The following is a 15803-nucleotide window of genomic DNA, read 5'->3' on the forward strand; positions in this document are numbered from 1 at the left end:
ATTTGTAAGTAAAAAGCACAAGAAATGATGCGATGGAGAGGAGAATGTTGAGTACTCACAAATATATTGATTGTGGTTGTAATCCACCGAACAAATATTGGGAAAAGACCATTTCTTCAAATATTTGCTGCGTTCCACCTCGTGTTATATTTGTTTTCGTCTTCATTTTGCAACGCAGTCTAATCAACAGTGATTTACTTTCCCCGGTGTTAATCGCAGCAAGACATGTTTGTCTTATTAGCACTTGGTAAGCTTAACTAACCTAAAAAGATTGAGAACTCCCAGCAGAAATTACTATTCCAACAATGATTGTAGAGCTCTTAATTGTGTCATAGAAGTGTCAAAAAATGTTCTCAGTGGATTTAGCTGGTGCATCGTTTTCTCAATACGAACCAAAAGAGGAAACGATTGTTTTAAAAACTGGCAATTGTTTGCAATTCTTCCCTTTCTATCTACAATACACAAGAAGAAATGAATAACTCTGAAGACGAAGACCCCTGGAAGGCTGACATTTCTTTAGGCATTTTCCAGTGACATCGAAAGCCAATTAATGTTCACTTTAGCCGGAACATATTTTGAATACCTCTTCCTGTTCACTATCACTTAAAGCCTCCTTCCTATTCTTATCTCAAAAAACACTTCCTCAGTGGCGTTTACCGTTTACAATGCGTGGGCAAACTACATGTATGTCGCGTAAATTCGGAACAAACAAAAAGATGTGTCTTCAAATTTTCGACATTATTTGCCTTAGGTACGATTTTGTTGTAAGTGACAAGCAAAGAGACATATACAAAATGCTTATTTTATAGCACTGCTAAAACCCATTTCCTCTTAAATCTTTATAGGTCTTGAGGCTTTTCTATTAAGTAACGAAACAATTTGTATAGCATAGCTTGTCATATAGACTGCGTCCGCTGCCTTTATCGACAAAGGCTGCAGTTTTCGTGAACAAAGGACATCCAATGAGTGGCCGCATAGAGAGGCAGGGAACTATGAGGGATCTAAGTCCATGGACAGCAAAGTGCTTGTCTGATTGTCTGCTTCACTGCTTGTCTCGCTTCACTAATCTTCCAGCAGTATAGGAACGGGTTTAACGTCGAGTTCAAATTAACTAGGGTGTTTGCTATTCCCAGGGCGACAACTAAATGTGATAAATTTGCTTGTCTGTGAGCCATCACAATTGCCACTACACTAACTGGTACGTAACAAGCAAGTAACACTAACTGAACCCACAGTGCACTGTACACTGCCTTTCTGTATTGCCCTATGTTCAGTGCATTTGGTTGGCTCGGCTGGTGTTGAACATGATCTTGTATTTGAGCCTGATGACGGCGAAGAGCGCGGAAAATCTTAGCATATGATGTAATCGAGACCAATAGGCAAGATGAGATGATAATGCGACCAAACCAACGCGCTATACGAGAACGTAACGTGCGGTATAGAGTAGTGACAACGGTTATAATCCAAAGAGTAACGACAATGACTTATGTGCGCTTCAAAGTTACAATTTGTTTGTATCTCAGCCCCAACAACAAGGCCAAAAGTCTGTCCACGCTCATGGCTGTCATCATAATCCATACCCTGAAATGGAGGTTGCTTCCCATGCGAATCGACAAAGTCTCCACTGTTCATGAACAACCGAAATCCAAAGAGTAGCAACGAGAGGCTGGCTTACCAGACCAACCAACAGATCAGTTGTTGCCAGACAACGATACAAGAGTTTGGACGGCGCATGGAGAGAAGATATCTTGTGAAGTGCAACAAAGATCAGAGAATTCCCAAGAAATGCTGTAAGAGAAAAAAAAATGTTGACTGCTGACAAAAGCAAGGAATATTGTTGCAATTCGCCCGCTAAAGAAGAGGAGCATACAAGATCATCTAATGTTTTCATCTGCGGTCCATCCCCCGAGTAATTTGTTGCCGTCATCACTCTGCAAGCGTTTCAAATTTTGTTCAGGTTATCTGTAATTTGTAAGTTGAATAAGAGAGATGGTAAGTTTTGAGCTCGGTAAAGAAATAGAGAGAGATACTTTTCGCCTTGTCATGAGCGAGGGACAAAGAAAAGATTCTGAGTCCCAAAGAGGAATCCAACCTCAGATCTTCGTCTCTATTCCACCGCCTGTTAGATCAGTTATTGTCATCACCAATCTTCAGTTTGGTAAACGATCGCTTCCTTTTCCTGTAATTTATCTATAACTGCAACGAGATATCTTTCGTTTAGAAAGGTTCCGCCCGGCAGTTATCACGACCTGACATACCTAATGACGTTTACTATTTTGAAAATCGAACACAAACTAAATATTTTGTGGCAAAAAAAAAAAAAAATCATCTCATCTCGAATTTTGTGCCAGCTGCTCCTTGTAATTATCACAGCCATGAAAGGATCCAATTTCTTAGCGATAAACAGTTCTGTAACCTTGTGTTCTGGCTATACTGAGCTGAATTCCACTGATTATTCTTACCTATTGGTATTTATTTTATTCAGATAAAATAATTAGTGAGACGGCGGCCGTCTAAAATGTTCTTTTCTGTTTTTGAAAAGAGTAGAATCACCCTCTAGGCCAGAGATTAAATATTTCAAACTAATTGCCTGTTACACAGATAAAAACAGGAAGTTTATCAGAATTTATCTGCCCCTTTTCAGATGAATTTGATTCAGGCAAAAATTTGAGTTTTGAAAATGAAACACTGACATTGACCTTCTTTTGAAAATTTTATTTGGTGCGGAAATGTTATCCAGTATAGTCGCGTTTCTTTACAGGAAGCTCGAGAGACAATCAGTATAACTGCAAGCATACATTCTTCACATTTGCAATTCAGCAAACGGTCATTTCGTTTTCATGGACGATATTTGTAACTGTAAGTAACAAGAGATGTTTTTTTCAAGACATCACCAGCCTAACCACGATGACTTTAAGTGGCTCACTATCTGTGATAACATTTACCCAGAAACCTTCGCTAATTTCGCAGTAGGATTTACCTATTCAAAATGCAAATACAAACTGCCTATTCAGTCAAAAGATAAAGCAATTTCCCCACTGAGGAGCTCCAGAGGATAACAGGCTTAAATTATCACTCTCTATCAATTTCGTAATAAGAGGTGATTCTTTAACACAGTTAAAGTATCACCTTAAATTATTATTAATTTGAAATTATTCTACCTAAAAGGTCTTTGAATAGTACTGACACTAATTTCTCGAAAACACCATTCGTGTAAATTCGGAACAAACAAAAAGGCTTGTCTTTTAATTTTTTGGCACTATTTGCCTTTGGTATGATATCGCTCTAAGTGGCAAGCAAAAAGACATCTGCGCTGTAAAATGCTTATTTTATAGCGCTGCCAAAAACCCTTTCCTCTCTGTCATGCAATAAAACGTTTATTATGTTGATGAGATCTTTATAGGTCTTGAGGCATTTCCACCCTTGGAAAACTGAAAATAAAAAGATCAATCCCAGACGTAAATCGTTTGAGGCGAAAGTTGAAACGGTGGCAATCTATAAATATGAAAGAAAAATATGTAAATAAATAGAAATATACAGTAAAAAATAAAAAAATAAAAGTTTTAATTTAGGTTTGCATTCGCATTTGAAGGAAAACGTTGAAAGACATCTGCAACATTTTTTTTTTATTTTAGAATATGACCAAGCACAACCTCAATCGGGGAAAATTGTTAGTAAGAAATTCAAAACCTGTAAATACCGTGAACGAATTTTTAAGATAGGCAAATGAGTTTGTCAAATCAATCACTCTTATTTCATTCCTAATCTAGAAACTTCCCAGTATTTTTTCTCCATGATTTCCATCGAACCAGAATTAGATGTGACAAAACAGAATGATATACGTCCGCTTCAAAGTTACAATTTGTTTGTATTTAAGCTGCAGCAATATGGCGAGAAGTCTGTCGACGCCTATGACCGTCATTGTCAACAAAGACACTCCACATAATACGTAGCTTGTGATAAAAGTCGCGGTACTTGCGTATCGACAAGGAATCCAGTGTTCGTGAGCACTAAACATCCAGCTTGAAGCAGCTAGAGGCTGGCCTACGAGACCAACCAAGAGATCAGTAGTTGTCAGACAGCGATACAAGAGTTTGGACGACGGATGAAGGGAAGATTCTTTGTGAAGGGCAATAAGGATGAGAGAATTTCCAACAAATGCTGTGATGGAGAGGAGAATGTTGAGTGCTGCTAAAGAAAGTGATTCTTGTCGAAGTCCACCCACCAAGGAGGGAGAGCAAGTCAGTTCTTCAAATGTTTTCGCTTGTGTTCCACTTGTAAAATTTGATATCAACATTATTCTGTCACTTGTTTCCTTTTTCTTGCAGTTTATTTGTGATTGTAGCAAGAAATATTTTGTCTGAACAACATTCGCGGAGCGACGATCACTGAGACCTTAATGACTTCTTTGATAATTTTCAAATAAAACTTCTCTACCAGCCTTTCTTATTTACATTGCATCAAGATATATATTTTTTAATGTCAAAGAAAAGTAAATATTTTTTTCCCTAGAACCCATGAGGAACATCAGGCATTACTTTTATTTTAATTTTGCAATTTAACATTAACTCTGAAAAGCCCTGTGAGCCAATAAAGTATATCTGTTTGTAGGAAAGAAACAAATTGATAGTTGTTGTTGAAGCCCACCCACCAAAGAGGGAGAGCATAGTAGTTCTTCAAATGATTTCGTGTGACTTCTACCGTTCCTGAAATTTGTTGTTGACATAATTCTGTCTTCGGCGTTTCCCTTTTCTTGTAGGTTTCTGTTCTTGCAACGAACCTTAGGCTGCGTCTGTTATGAAATAGCAATTAAAGGCAACTGTAGAAACATGTTTATGTATCAGTTATTTCTCTCGCTTTCTTATAATAACATTCATGAGAGTATCATTTAAGTCAAGAGATTATAGGACATTATATATCCTCTTGTGCACGTACATCTTTCCTTCGATGAATAATTTATGCAATCAAAATAAAGTTTGTTGGCATGAAAAATATTTTTTAAAAGCTTCAGTTGGTGTCTCCATTGCTTTCTATTTATTTGTTTTACGTGACTAGCAAAAAATATTATCGACAGACCTCGAACAAAAATTTAAGCGACAAGCGTTTTCTATCAGTCATCTTAATAAAGTACTTATACGATCATGTTTAACTCGAGGATGGTCTAGCTGCATGGACAGCAAAGTGCTTGTCTGATTGTCTGCTTCATTCTTCGCCTCACTTCACTTATCTTCCAGCAGTAAAGAAACGGGTTTAACGTCGAGTTAAAGTAAACAAGCATAGTTGCCATTTCCCCTGTGATGACTAATTGTGATGAATATGTTGTACCATAAGTGACTACAATTGCCACTATATAGTATGGTGTATAACAAACAACTAATACTAACTCTACCCAAAGTGCACTGTGCACTGCCTTTCTGTATCGCGCCATTTTCAGTGCATTTGGTTGGCTCGGCTGTTGTTGAATATGATCTTGTACTTGTGCCTGATGATGTCCGAGAGTGCAAAAAATCTTTGTGTACGAGGCGAGTGAAATAAGCAGTAAAAGCGGTATCAATATCGAGTCACACAAAAAGGTTATACGCTTATCGAAAATGATGCCTAAAGAGGCAACAGGACATAAAACCCAAAAGCTAGCTACGATGATATAAATGCGCTTCAAAGTTACAATCTCTTTGTATCTCAACCCCCAAAAAAGGGCGATAAGTCTGTCCACGCTTATTGCCGTCATCGTCAGCAAAGAAACTCCACATAATGCTGCGCCTGTGGTGTAGGCTGCTTCCCCTGCGTAATAACAAAGGCTCCAGTGTTCGTGAACGACAGACATCCAATAAGTAAAATGGAGAGGCTGAACAACAAGACCAACCAGCAGATCAGTTGTTGCCAGACAACGATACAAGAGTTTGGACGGCGGATGAAGGCATGATTCTTTATGAAGGGCAACAAGAATAAGAGAATTCCCAAGAAATGTTGTGATGGAGAGGAAAATGTTGACTGCTGCGAAAGAAACTGATTCTTGTTGAAGCCCGCCCTCTAACGAGGGGGAACATAGCAGTTCTCCAAATGTTTTCGTCTGTGTTCCACTCCTACTTAAATTTGTTATCGACATAATTCGATATTCGTTTCCTTTTTCTTGTACTGAGGTTATCTGTTCTTGCAACGAGAAATATTTCGTCTAAACAGGAAACGCCGAACGATGATAACTTAAAATTTTCTATGATAAACACATTAAGACTTCATTACCAGCGTTTAATTATTTAAAACGCGTCCAAAATTTGCAGCTGTGGGATGCTTCAGGTTTGAAACTGATACTGATTAATGCCCACCCTCTAAAGAGGGAGATTATAGCAGTTCTTCAATTGTTTTCGTCTGTGTTACACCTCTAATGAAATTTGTTGTAGTTATTACTCTGCATTCGTTCCTTTTTTCTTGTAGGTTACTTAAGAGAGGATGTCAGCATCCATCGAACAACTTTGAAATATTGTGGGAAGTCGCCCAAAATTCTTTTTCTCTCCTACTTTCATATTTTGTAGCCCAATATGTTCTAATAATTGTGGTGTAGTTTTTTTGTGAAAATATATTTTAGTTTTCGAGAAATGACTTTTTCGTTCGACCGCTCAAATATGCAAAATTTTCACCGTGAATATTACCCGAGTTGTGTGACCTCATGTAACGACTGTACTGGACCTACGGTATTTCTGTAAACATAATCCTTTGTTTTATCATCTAAACTTACTCCCTTGTCGTTATTGAAGCTGGCAAAGTAATATTTATTTTTTGGTGAATATTTTTGTCCGACATACTTTTCCTATGTCGAAAAGTAGCATCAAAACAAAGACAGTTTTAACAATGACCGATATGACAAAATCTACTGAGCGTCAAGCTTTTTAAAGACCAAAGGATGGTTATAAAGTTACTGTAAAAATTTCCTTGTGTATTTGTGTTGTTCCATCTTGAGACGAACTCAAAGTCCGGCAAAATTTATTTAATAGCGACCATGAAATATACATGGTGCGCCTACTTGGGGTTTTGCATCCCCGTTTTGACTAATGTCAAAAACAAAACCGTAACAACATGTTACGCTGCCAGACCATTTTTTCAAATTCATTTTTTACCAGCTTTTTCACTTTCACTAGGAAATTCATAATGTGACATTTTGTTCTGGATTTATCTCCTTAAAAGCCTTAGTTTAAATGCGGGAGTCTTTAGTGCGCCACATCTGCATGTTTGTCTAATCGACAGAGTTTAATTTAAGCTTGAATTAGCATCTAGAGTCAAACGTGTGGACATCTGTGATAATATTATCATTTTATTTGAAAATTCATCTTCTCAGGAAGAAATAAATTTACAGCTGAGTGAAGAGGTTAAACTGTTATTTTCAATTTCGTAAAAACGATAACAAATTGTTTTTAAGTGACAACATCTCCAAAATTCAGTGATAGCAACGAGACAAATATTTCGTTTACACGCTAATTGCACAACGATGATTTCTGGAACCCTTTTTCCTACGTGACATCTCAAATAAAAACTTCCCGACTATTGTTTACACGTTTGTAATACGTCTGAAAATCGTTTGCTGTGTCAAAAAAGCCTTTGCTTTGTGTCTAAATTGTCACTGATGAACATCACGTATGAAATAATAACAAGAGGCAAATATTAAAAGACATTTTTAAGATTATGTTTTTCATGTTGCAACAAACAATTCCGCTTTATTTAGCCTGCGAGAAGGCACTCACTATTAGGGCTTCAGTACGAGTTACTTCGCCCATGAATAAGTTTGAGACTTTGAACAACACGACCCGGGGGCGAGGGAACACCGTGCCGCAGTGCTAATAATGGGAACGATGTTTATACAACCTAGTTTAATCGAGTTGGGTGTCAATCAAATGTCCATATCATTTGTGTGAATAAGGTTGAGCCATGGCCACAGATACAAACTTATTTCAAAATATTTGACTTAAAATGTGTCATTAGTAACATTTTGTGGCTCTTTTACCTCCGTTTCGTCTCCGACAAAACGAGAAACAAAACAGAAGGAAAGCAGGAAATTACATTTTTGAACAATTTTTCGCTGTTTCTTTTACATTCTCTATTTGTTCTCCTCCTTTCGCCAAAAAATTTAGAATGATTGTCCTGGAAAAATTATATAACAAAGTTCGCCTAAATTTTTCTCTGTCAACGCTTTCATTTACATAGCAGTGACTGAATTCTTCATGTCGTAATTCCCCTAAGCGATTTGCCATTCTCCTCCGATAACCAGAGTTATATGACTATGCTAAATTGAACATGATAATCTATTGACCGAGAAGGAAAATGAAGGAATGGATACCTAAAAACTATCAACACTCGATGAAATATTTAGCAATCATTTGCCGAAGATGAAGTGAATATTGTTGAATAATTCCCGAGACGAAGTCGAGTTTAAAACTACACCTTGTTAAACCTACATAACCAACATTTATTATTTATGAACCTACGATCATTCTTAGTTGCTTGTTAAGTAACTCCCGCGTATCATTCAAGCTCTACAAACTTCCTGTGTGCATCGTATATTAATGACCGCTCACTGACGCACGAAACAATTGTTAAAAATACTCTGTCAAAGATTAGGAAAAATTACTTAACCACCACAGACACGCCGCCTCGTTTTAGGTTGGAAGAAATTTCGTTTTCGCAAAATAATTACTCTCTATAGATTCAACATTTTATTCCGGCTTCTAATTAGTCCTTTCATTTACCAACGCAGGATTAGCTAACAGACGAAAGACTTAATCACTAAAAGATGAGTCAGTCCCTCCTTCAACAAGAGTTCTTTCATGGGGAATTTTCCTTCTGATCCTCTATGGTAATTCAATACCTTGATATTTAAACAAGAACATATTCGTCGCAACCAGCTGTTGATTTCAGTAAACAACGTTTGAGTTTAATTTCAAATTAGCACTGAAAGGGAATTCCCTTGACAAACACAAGGACATCTGCCATATTTTTCGTTTTACAATACGAGATAGGACTCCTAAGTCTTCAAAGATCTATTTTATCACTTCTTTAATGGGTGAAATAACCGTATCGTTTTAGGGCAATAATTAGATGGTATAATATTGAAGCAAAGTCTGAGCTTATACAAAAGCTTTGAAAACGAGTCAATAAAAAAAAAAATTGTGGAACTTAGGGACGGCAATTAATCACCCAGAAATGGAGGAAATAAAATCCTTAAAACTCAGAGACAACCTAAAGACACACCAGCGACAAACTGGAGATATGGTGACCTCTATACAAATGATGCGAAACTTGTTTTTCGCCGCTGCCAATATAATTTAAGAACATTGATCGATCTGTAATAAAATTCTGTAACAAACAGAGATGGTCAATTTTATTTCGTATACTTTCGTAACCTTCAGTTAAATATACCAGTACCGAAAACTTATTCACATGAGCTTTACGAATATTTTTCTGATGTCAAAACAAATTCAAGACTAAAACTGGACCGTCTCTTTTGGCAATATGGCGTCAACATCAACGTCGGGTGCTTTCTTTTAATTATAGGAAAACTAGTTGAAATAGTTTTCTCGTAACACTCAACATCGGCCTTAAACACATATGTTAAACTACTCTTCTGCATAACAAACAACTAATGCCAACTGCACCCACAGTGCGCTGTACACTGCCTTTCTTAATCGCGCCATGTTCAGTGCATTTGTTTGACTCGGCTGTTGTTGATCTCGTACTTGCGCTTGGTGATATCTTAAAGTGTGCAAAAAATCTTTGTGTACGATGCGAGTGATATTACCAGGCAAAATGATATAACTAGTTAGCTGTACAAAAAGATTATAAGGAGATAAAAAATTGCACTTAAAGAGGCGACAAGAATAAAAACCCAAAAGGTAGTTACAATAATATACGTGCGCTTCAAAGTTACAATTTGTTTTTATCTCAGCCCCAACAACAGGGCGAGAAGTCTGTCCACGCTTCTGGCCGTCATCGTCATCAAAGACACTAAAATCAATAGATTGCTTGTGATGTAGCCTGCATTCCTTGCGTATCGACAAAGGCTCCACTGCTCTTGAACCACGGACCTCCAACAAAGAGCATGGGGAGGCTGAGCAACAAGACCAACCAACAGATCAGTGGTTGCCAGACAACGATACAAGAGTTTGGACGGCGGATGCAGGCAAGATTCCCTGTGAAGGGCAACAAGGATAAGAGAATTTCCGGCAAACGCTGTGATGGAGAGGAGAATGTTAACCGCTAAGAAACAAATTGGTAGTTGTTGTTGAAACCCACCCACGAAAGAGGAAGAACATAGCAGTATCTAGTATCGACAGACCTCGAGCAAAAATTTAAGCGTTCTCTATCGGTCAGCTTTGCACTAAAAGTAGTTATACGATCATGTATAACTCGAGGATGGTTTAACTCCATGGACAGCAAAGTATTTGTCTGATTATCAGCTTCATTGCTTGTCTCACTTCACTTATCTTCCAGCAGTAAAGAAACGGGTTTAACGTCGAGTTAAAGTAAACAAGGGTAATTGCCATTTCCATTGTGACGACAAAGTGTGATGAGTATGTTGTGCTATAAGTGACAACAATTCTCACTATATAGAATGGTGTGTAGCAAACAACTAATGCTAACTCTACCCAAAGTGCACTGTGCACTGCCTTTCTGTATCGCGCCATGTTCAGTGCATTTGGTTGGCTCGGCTGTTGTTGAATATGATTTTGTTCTTGTGCCTGATGATGTCTGAGAGTGCGTAAAATCTTTGTGCACGAGGCGAGTGAAATAAGCAGCGAAAGTGGTACCAATATCAAGCCATATAAAGCGGTTATTCGCTGATCTAAAATGGTGCATAAAGAGGCGACAAGACATAAAACCCAAAAGCTAGCTATAACGATATAAATGCGCTTCAAAGTTGCAATCTCTTTGTATCTCAGCCCCGACAACAGGGCGATAAGTCTGTCCATGCTTATTACCGTCATCGTCAGCAAAGAAACTCCACATAATGCTGCACCTGTGATGTAGGCTGCTTCACCTGCGTAATAACAAAGGCTCCAGTGTTCGTGAACGACAGACATCCAATAAGTAACATGGAGAGGCTGAGCAACAAGACCAACCAACAGATCAGTTGTTGCCAGACAACGATACAAGAGTTTGGACGGCGGATGAAGGGAAGATTCTTTATGAAGGGCAACAAGGATAAGAGAATTCCCAAGAAATGTTGTGATGGAGAGGAGAATGTTGACTGCTGCGAAAGAAACTGATTCTTGTTGAAGCCCACCCACCAAAGAGGGGGAACATAGCAGTTCTCTAAATGTTTTCGTCTGTGTTCCACTCCTACTTAAATTTGTTATCGACATAATTCGATATTCGTTTCCTTTTTCTTGTAATGAGAAATATTTCGTTTAAACAGGACACGCCGAACGATGATAACTAAAATCTTCCTTTGATAAACACATTAAGACTTCCTTACCAGCGTTTAATTATTTAAAATGCGTCCGAAATTTGAAGCGTGGGATGCCTCAGGTTTGAAACTGATGCTGATTGATGCCCACCCTCTTAAGAGAGAGAGTATAGCAGTTCTTCAATTGTTGTCGTCTGTGCTCCACCTCTTATGAAATTTGTTGTAGATATTATTCTTTATTCGTTCCTTTTTTCTTGTGGGTTATCTAAGATTGCAACGAGTAATCAGTATTTCGTCTAAACAGCCCACAACCAGCCACGATCAATAACAACTTATACTTCTTTGATGACATTCACGTAAAGACTTCCTCACCAGCGTTAACTTATTTAAAATACGTCAGAAATCTTCGAAGTGCCTCAGGTAGGAAGTGGAAATAAGTAGAAAATGGAGAGTCATCTGTGGTATCGTTCTTTTGAAAGAATGACGAAAAAATCTCTTTTGACTTGAATCAACTTTCACTGATAGAGTGTTAACCAGGTGTCTATAATGATTTGTATGATGAAGGCACTAGACAGGAGTGTCGAAACGTTGGGTCTATGAATTGTAACTTCTCGGTTGCATTCATTAAATTTTTAAACCAAAGAAGCATCAAACCATGTCTGATTTGTATGTAGTTCAGACTTACATCATTATTAGCCAGTGAAAATAGACGAGGCGGAAAAACCACTGTTTTGCACCAGCTATGATGGCCCCACGCGTTTGATATCACTAATCCTGGAGTTCTATCGGTACCAAAATATTCCCTTCTTTGATGCCAATTTTTATTCAAAGTTTATATTTTTTCATTTTCGATTTAAAGTTTTTCTTACAAGTGCAGATATGGTTACTAGACATTCTTAAGAAGTGATTTGAACGCTGAAAAATGCGATTATTACTCTTCTTTAAAAATCTTTCTTTCTTGGGAAGCTTCTTTCAAATCTCTTTGATAACTCATTGTGGCGACGGCAGCTTTAAAACTAAAGAAGCATATATTTGTCGCAACCAGCTGTTTATTCCAGCAGGTTAAGTTGAATTAAACTTCAAATTAGCATTAAAAGTTAATTCCTTTGGCAAACGCACAGACATCGGTGATATTTTTGTTAGAGGATATGATAAAGAAACTCTCTTTGGTCAGTTTTGAAATGACAACATAAATATACTGTCATTCTTTTGGGCTGGTAATTAAGTGCAAAGATTATCCTTGTATTGTGGTGAATTCTGAATTCCTAAAAAGCTTCATGGAAAAAGAAGCGAAAGTTAGGAATAATTAATCACTCGGGTTGGAAGACATAAGATCAATAAAACTTGAAGAAAACTTAAAACACAGAATAGAAAACTGGAAAAACTGGATATATCAAATATTTCAAAAGTAGAAATCTGTGATAGCAACGAGACAAATAGTTCGTTTACACGCCAATTGCACAACGACGATTTCTGGAACCCTTTTTCCTACGTTACATCTCAAATAAAAACTTCCTGACTATTGTTTACACGTTTGAGATACGTCTGAAAATTGTTTGCTGTGTCAAAAAAAGCCTTTGCTTTGTGTCTAACTTGTCACTGATGAACATCACGTATGAAATAAGAATAAGAGGCAAATATTTAAAAACATTTTTTAGATTATGTTTTTCATGTTGCAACAAACAATTCCTCTTTATTTAGCCTGCGAGGAGACACTCACTATTAGGGCTTCAGTACGAGTTACTTCGCCCATGAATAAGTTTGAAACTTTGAACAACATGACCCGGGGGCGAGGGAACGCCGTGCCGCAGTGCTAATAATGGGAACGATGTTTATACAACCTAGTTTAATCGAGTTGGGTGTCAATCAAATGTCCATATCATTTGCGTGAATAAGGTTGAGCCATGGCCACATATGCAAACGTATTTCAAAATATTTGACTTAAAATGTGTCATTAGTAACATTTTGTGGCTCTTTTACCTCCGTTTTGTCTCCGACAAAACGAGAAACAAAACAGAAGAAAAGCAGGAAATTACATTTTTGAACAATTTTTTGCTGTTTCTTTTACATTCTCTATTTGTTCTCCTCCTTTCTCGAAAAAATTTACAATGATTGTCCTGGAAAAATTATATGACAAAGTTCACCTAAATTTTCTCTGCCAACGCTTTTATGTACACAGCAGTGACTGAATTCGTCATGTCGTAATTCCCCTGAGCGATTTGCCATTCTCTTCCGACTATACGACTATGCTAAATTGAACATGATAATCTATTGACCGAGAAGGAAAATGAAGAAATGGATACCTAAAAACTATCAACACTCGATAAAAATATTTAGCAATCATTTGCCAAAGATGAAGTGAATATTGTTGAATAATTCCCGAGACGCAATCGAGTTAAAAACTACACCTTGTTCAGCCTACATAAACAACATTTATTATTTATGTCAATCCCTCCTTTAACAAGAGTTCTTTCGCAGCGAATTTTCTTTCTGATCCTCTATGATAATTCAATACCTTGATAATTAAAAAAGAACATGTTCGTCGCAACCAGCTGTTGATTTCAGTTAATAACGTTTCAGTTTAATTTCAAATTAGCATTGAAAGAGAACTCCCTTGACAAACACAAAGACATGGACTATACTTTTTGTTTTACAATACGATATGTGACTCCTAAGTCTTAAAAGATCTATTTTATTACTTCTTTAATGGGCGAAATGACCATGTCGTTTTTAGGCCGATAATTAGATGGTATGATATTAAAGCAAAGTCTGATCTCATACAAAAGCTTTGAAAACGACTCAATCAAAAAAAAAATTGTGGAACTTAGGGACAGAAGTTAATCACTTAGAAATGAAAGAAATAAAATCCGTAAAACTCAGAGACAACCTAAAGATACACCAGCGACAAACTGGAAATATGGTGACCTCTATGATGCGGTACCTGTTCCTCGCCGTTGCTAATATAATTTCAGAACATCGATTGATCCGTAAAAAAATTCTGTAACAAATAGAGATGGTCAATTATGACAGGACGGAAAAACGCGTGGACTGTAAGTACCTCCCGTTGTCTCATACAAAGCCTTAGAAAACTTTTCTAAGGCTTTGTATGGAACAACGGGAGGTACTTACAGTGCATGCATTATCCGTCCTGTCATGTTATTTCGTTTACCTTCGTAACCTTTAGTTAAATATACAAGTACCGAATACTTCTTCACATAAGCTTTACGGCCTCAAACACATATCTTAAACTACTCTTTGAAGTTTTATCCGATGTCTTCATATTGCTAAGAGGGGAAAACATGAAATTAATTGTTTGCATATCTTCTCTTCGATTATGACATCTTGTATTTTAGTTTAGCGGCGAGAAACCATATTTTTGAAAACACATAGCTACCGTTGCCTAGTCTGTCGTTAAATTGTTCTCAGAGATATAAAGACTATTGACAACAGCTTGCGCAACTATTCTATTGAGCGACTTATTTCTTTTTATCCAGTAATCGTGACTTAATAAGTCTGCTTTGAAAGTCTGAAGAACAACCCGATGAAGACCTAACTCAGCAAAGTGCTTCTTTAATTGTCTGCTTCACTGATCGTCTCACCTCACTCATCTTCCAGCAGTATAGGAACGGGTTTAACGTCGAGTTAAAGTAAAGTAAAATAACTGCTACTTTCCATGTGACCACTAAGAGTAATGAATATTTTTTAGTATAAGCGATCACAATTGTCACTGTATACATCGGTGCATAACAAACAACTAATGCTAACTGTACTCAGAGTGCACTGTATACTGCCTTTCTGAATCGCGCCGTGTTCAGTGCATTTGTTTGGCTCAGCTGTTGTTGATCTCCTACTTGTGCTTGGTGATATCTGAGAGTGTAAAAAATATTTGTGTACGATGCGAATGATATTACCAGGCAAAATGATATAACTAGGGAGCTGTTCATAAAGATTATAAGGAGATAAAAAATTGCACTAAAAGAGGCGACGAGAGTAAAAACCCAAAAGGTAGTTATAATAATATACGTGCGCTTCAAAGTTACAATTTGTTTTTATCTCAGCCCCAACAACAGGGCGAGAGGTCTGTCCACGCCTATGGACGTCATCGTCATCAAAGACACTAAAATCAATACATAGCTTGTGACGTAGCCTGCGTCCCTGGCGTATCGACAAAGGATCCACTGTTCTTGAATCACGGACATCCAAGATAGAGCATGGAGAGGCTGAGCAACAAGACCAACCAACAGATCAGTGGTTGCCAGACAACGATACAGGAGTTTGGACGGCGGATGAAGGGAAGATTCCTTGTGAAGGGCAACAAGGATAAGGGAATTTCTAGCAAATGCTGTGATGCAGAGGAGAATGTCAACCGCTAAGAAGCAAATTAATTGTTGTTGTTGAAACCCACCCAATA

At 37.5% G+C, this 15803-nt stretch overlaps 2 protein-coding genes and 1 pseudogene across 2 annotated transcripts; all 3 read right to left on the reverse strand.

The window, feature by feature from the left end:
* Nucleotides 1–998: 998 nt before the first annotated feature.
* LOC149038068 (melanocyte-stimulating hormone receptor-like) lies at nucleotides 999–1917 on the reverse strand (annotated as a pseudogene).
* Nucleotides 1918–5161: 3244 nt separating this feature from the next.
* LOC149038069 (melanocyte-stimulating hormone receptor-like) lies at nucleotides 5162–6106 on the reverse strand. The gene has a single exon (XM_089188554.1). The coding sequence runs from the start codon at nucleotides 6104–6106 to the stop codon at nucleotides 5162–5164; it is 945 nt and encodes a 314-aa protein (XP_089044680.1).
* Nucleotides 6107–9340: 3234 nt separating this feature from the next.
* LOC149038070 (melanocortin receptor 5-like) lies at nucleotides 9341–11805 on the reverse strand. Its single transcript, XM_089188548.1, has one exon. The coding sequence runs from the start codon at nucleotides 11346–11348 to the stop codon at nucleotides 10404–10406; it is 945 nt and encodes a 314-aa protein (XP_089044674.1). The 5' UTR covers nucleotides 11349–11805; the 3' UTR covers nucleotides 9341–10403.
* Nucleotides 11806–15803: the final 3998 nt, after the last annotated feature.

Source organism: Pocillopora damicornis, chromosome 11 (assembly GCF_964200805.1).
Source record: "Pocillopora damicornis chromosome 11, jaPocDami1.2, whole genome shotgun sequence".
Classification (NCBI taxonomy): domain Eukaryota; kingdom Metazoa; phylum Cnidaria; class Anthozoa; order Scleractinia; family Pocilloporidae; genus Pocillopora; species Pocillopora damicornis.